General features: G+C 40.4%; 1 protein-coding gene across 1 annotated transcript in view; it reads right to left on the bottom strand.

Moving 5' to 3' along the window:
* The window catches only part of LOC104531451 (pleckstrin homology domain-containing family H member 1-like), a gene marked incomplete at its 5' end in the record, with an annotated part of 7,251 nt that extends 5,853 nt beyond the window's left edge, over nt 1-1,398 (bottom strand). The window contains one exon of the mRNA XM_010176335.2: nt 1,298-1,398. Within this exon, the coding sequence (XP_010174637.1) occupies nt 1,298-1,398 (101 nt within the window). The remainder of the gene's footprint in view (nt 1-1,297) is intronic.
* Nucleotides 1,399-2,163: the final 765 nt, after the last annotated feature.

The raw sequence follows: 2,163 nt of genomic DNA on the forward strand, positions 1-2,163 counted from the left end.
TTATTTTAAAAACTGAAGAAGCATTCTTGTAAATCAAAGCTTCCCACTATTTTTTTATTCCCTTCACACTTGCAATTTCTTTGACCTGGTATAGTAAGATGACTAATGGGAGCTGAAGACATCAGCTTGGGGAATGGTTCCCAGAGCCATTCCTCAGGCATGCCTATTTACAGCCCACATCATCTAATTCAAATATTAATTTACAGCTGCGTCTATGACTATATATTCCACAATACCACAGAAAATATTCACTCCAGTGGATCAGTTTGTTTATTTTTATGTCAACCTAAGCTTAACACCACCATTAGGACCACAATGACCTTACACATATCTTATCAGTCCTTGGTGTTAGAACAGCCCAACCTTGGAAAGACAGTATCAAAACATCCTTGCTGTCCAGTCTAGGCACATGCCAGTCCAACAAAATAACACTGCAAAGTTTAACTGAGACAAATACTGCCTTCTGGGTCAAAAGCAGTAACTTCTGCTTCCACTTCTGTTATACCAACTAACAATGTTCACAGAAATCTGTTTCCACCATTACAGTCAACAAAAGCTTCATATGTTCAATACAGAACTTTGTCTCTTTTTGGTTTTGGGGTGGCCTTTGTTATGCCTGCAAACAGAATTCACATGCAGAAAGCCATTCCTTACTCTCATCCACAGCTCTCCATTCACTGTAGTTCAGAATTCCTGTCTGCATTATAAATGATGAACCTGTTCCAGTTTTCGGTGTAGATCTTTGTCTCATACTTTCATTCTGTACTACCTCTCATCATCTAATGTTTAATATTTCTTTCTTTATAAAGAAAGTCTGGGCACTGCTACTACATGTCTCCTCTACAGCTCGTGCCATTTAGAATATTGTTCTTGTTTTGTTTTCATCTTTGTGATTCTTCAATTAACTGCAAGTTTCAGCATATTCATTTTCACTGGTGATTTTTTCCCCAGGTCTCTCTTCTTTTCACCTAACGCATATATTTAATTATGTTTTAGGATCTAGGCAAATGAAACTGTGCCAAGTATGTCTCAATGTGCTACAGGTAGTTTTTAACCCATTTTAAGTCTATTCTGCTATTGCAAAGTGGTTTGGGTTTTACCTCTAGTCCATATACCCTCTTTTACACATGTACCACACACAAAGGTCATCACATCTCATGTAGGATTTGAACACATCTTCGCTAAAATAGTTTTGTCAATAACAGTACTATAAATTACTGGTCATCTACAGAGATATATCCAGTCTAGAAATGTTTAATTAACAGCAGTAGTGAGGCCAACCAACGAAGCACAGTACCTGTTCTTATAGGTCAACTTCACAATCCTTGTGCCACCTTCATATTTCCCAGGATGCAATTCTTTTAATGCTTGTTCCCACTTAGAAATGACATCACAGATCTTTAAAAAATATCATGGAGAGAGGAGAGACAAACGGAGGTGAAATGTACAGTCAAGGCTTGAAGGGAAAGTAAGTTTTTGAAAAAACTATTGTGGAACACAGAAGATAAAGAACAAAAGCCGTAAACCAATTCCTTCTTCTGTTACACAGTATGTAAAAATCAAAGCGTTTCAAATGAAAACTCCAGCTCTAATCTGCAGGGGGACAGCTGTGAGTGAATTCTGGTCTGGTAGCAACTCTGTGGCTATGTCTATGTCTTAGCAAAGCCCAGGAGGAGCCGGTCTGCACAGTGAAACACCTGTTCCTAAGACTCTATGCCCACACTGTATGAGTTTCAAACGGTTTTCCTTTGGACTAGCTTTAGTCTGATCAAATGGCCTGAAAGCCCACTACTATGTTGGATCACATCTTCCAGTTGACAGCAGGTCAGTCCCCAGCCTGTACTGGTGCCTGGGGTTACTTCTCTGCAGGTGCAGGACCCTACACTTGCCTTTACTGAACTTCACCAGGTTCCTCTGCACCCAACTCTCCAGCCTGTCCAGATCTCACTGAATGGCAGCACAGCCTTCTGGTGTGTCAGCCATTCCTGTCAGTGTAGTGGTATCAGCAGGCTATCAAGGCGATCAGATTGGTCAAGCATGATTTCCCCTCAGTGAATCCATGTTGACTATTCCAAATAACCTTCTTTTCCTCTACATGCTTATAGATGGCCTCCAGAATGAACTGTTACATCCTGTTCCCAGGGATGGAAGTGAGGCTGACTG

This window comes from Antrostomus carolinensis, unplaced genomic scaffold, assembly GCF_000700745.2.
Source record: "Antrostomus carolinensis isolate BGI_N321 unplaced genomic scaffold, ASM70074v2 scaffold22229, whole genome shotgun sequence".
Lineage (NCBI taxonomy): Eukaryota > Metazoa > Chordata > Aves > Caprimulgiformes > Caprimulgidae > Antrostomus > Antrostomus carolinensis.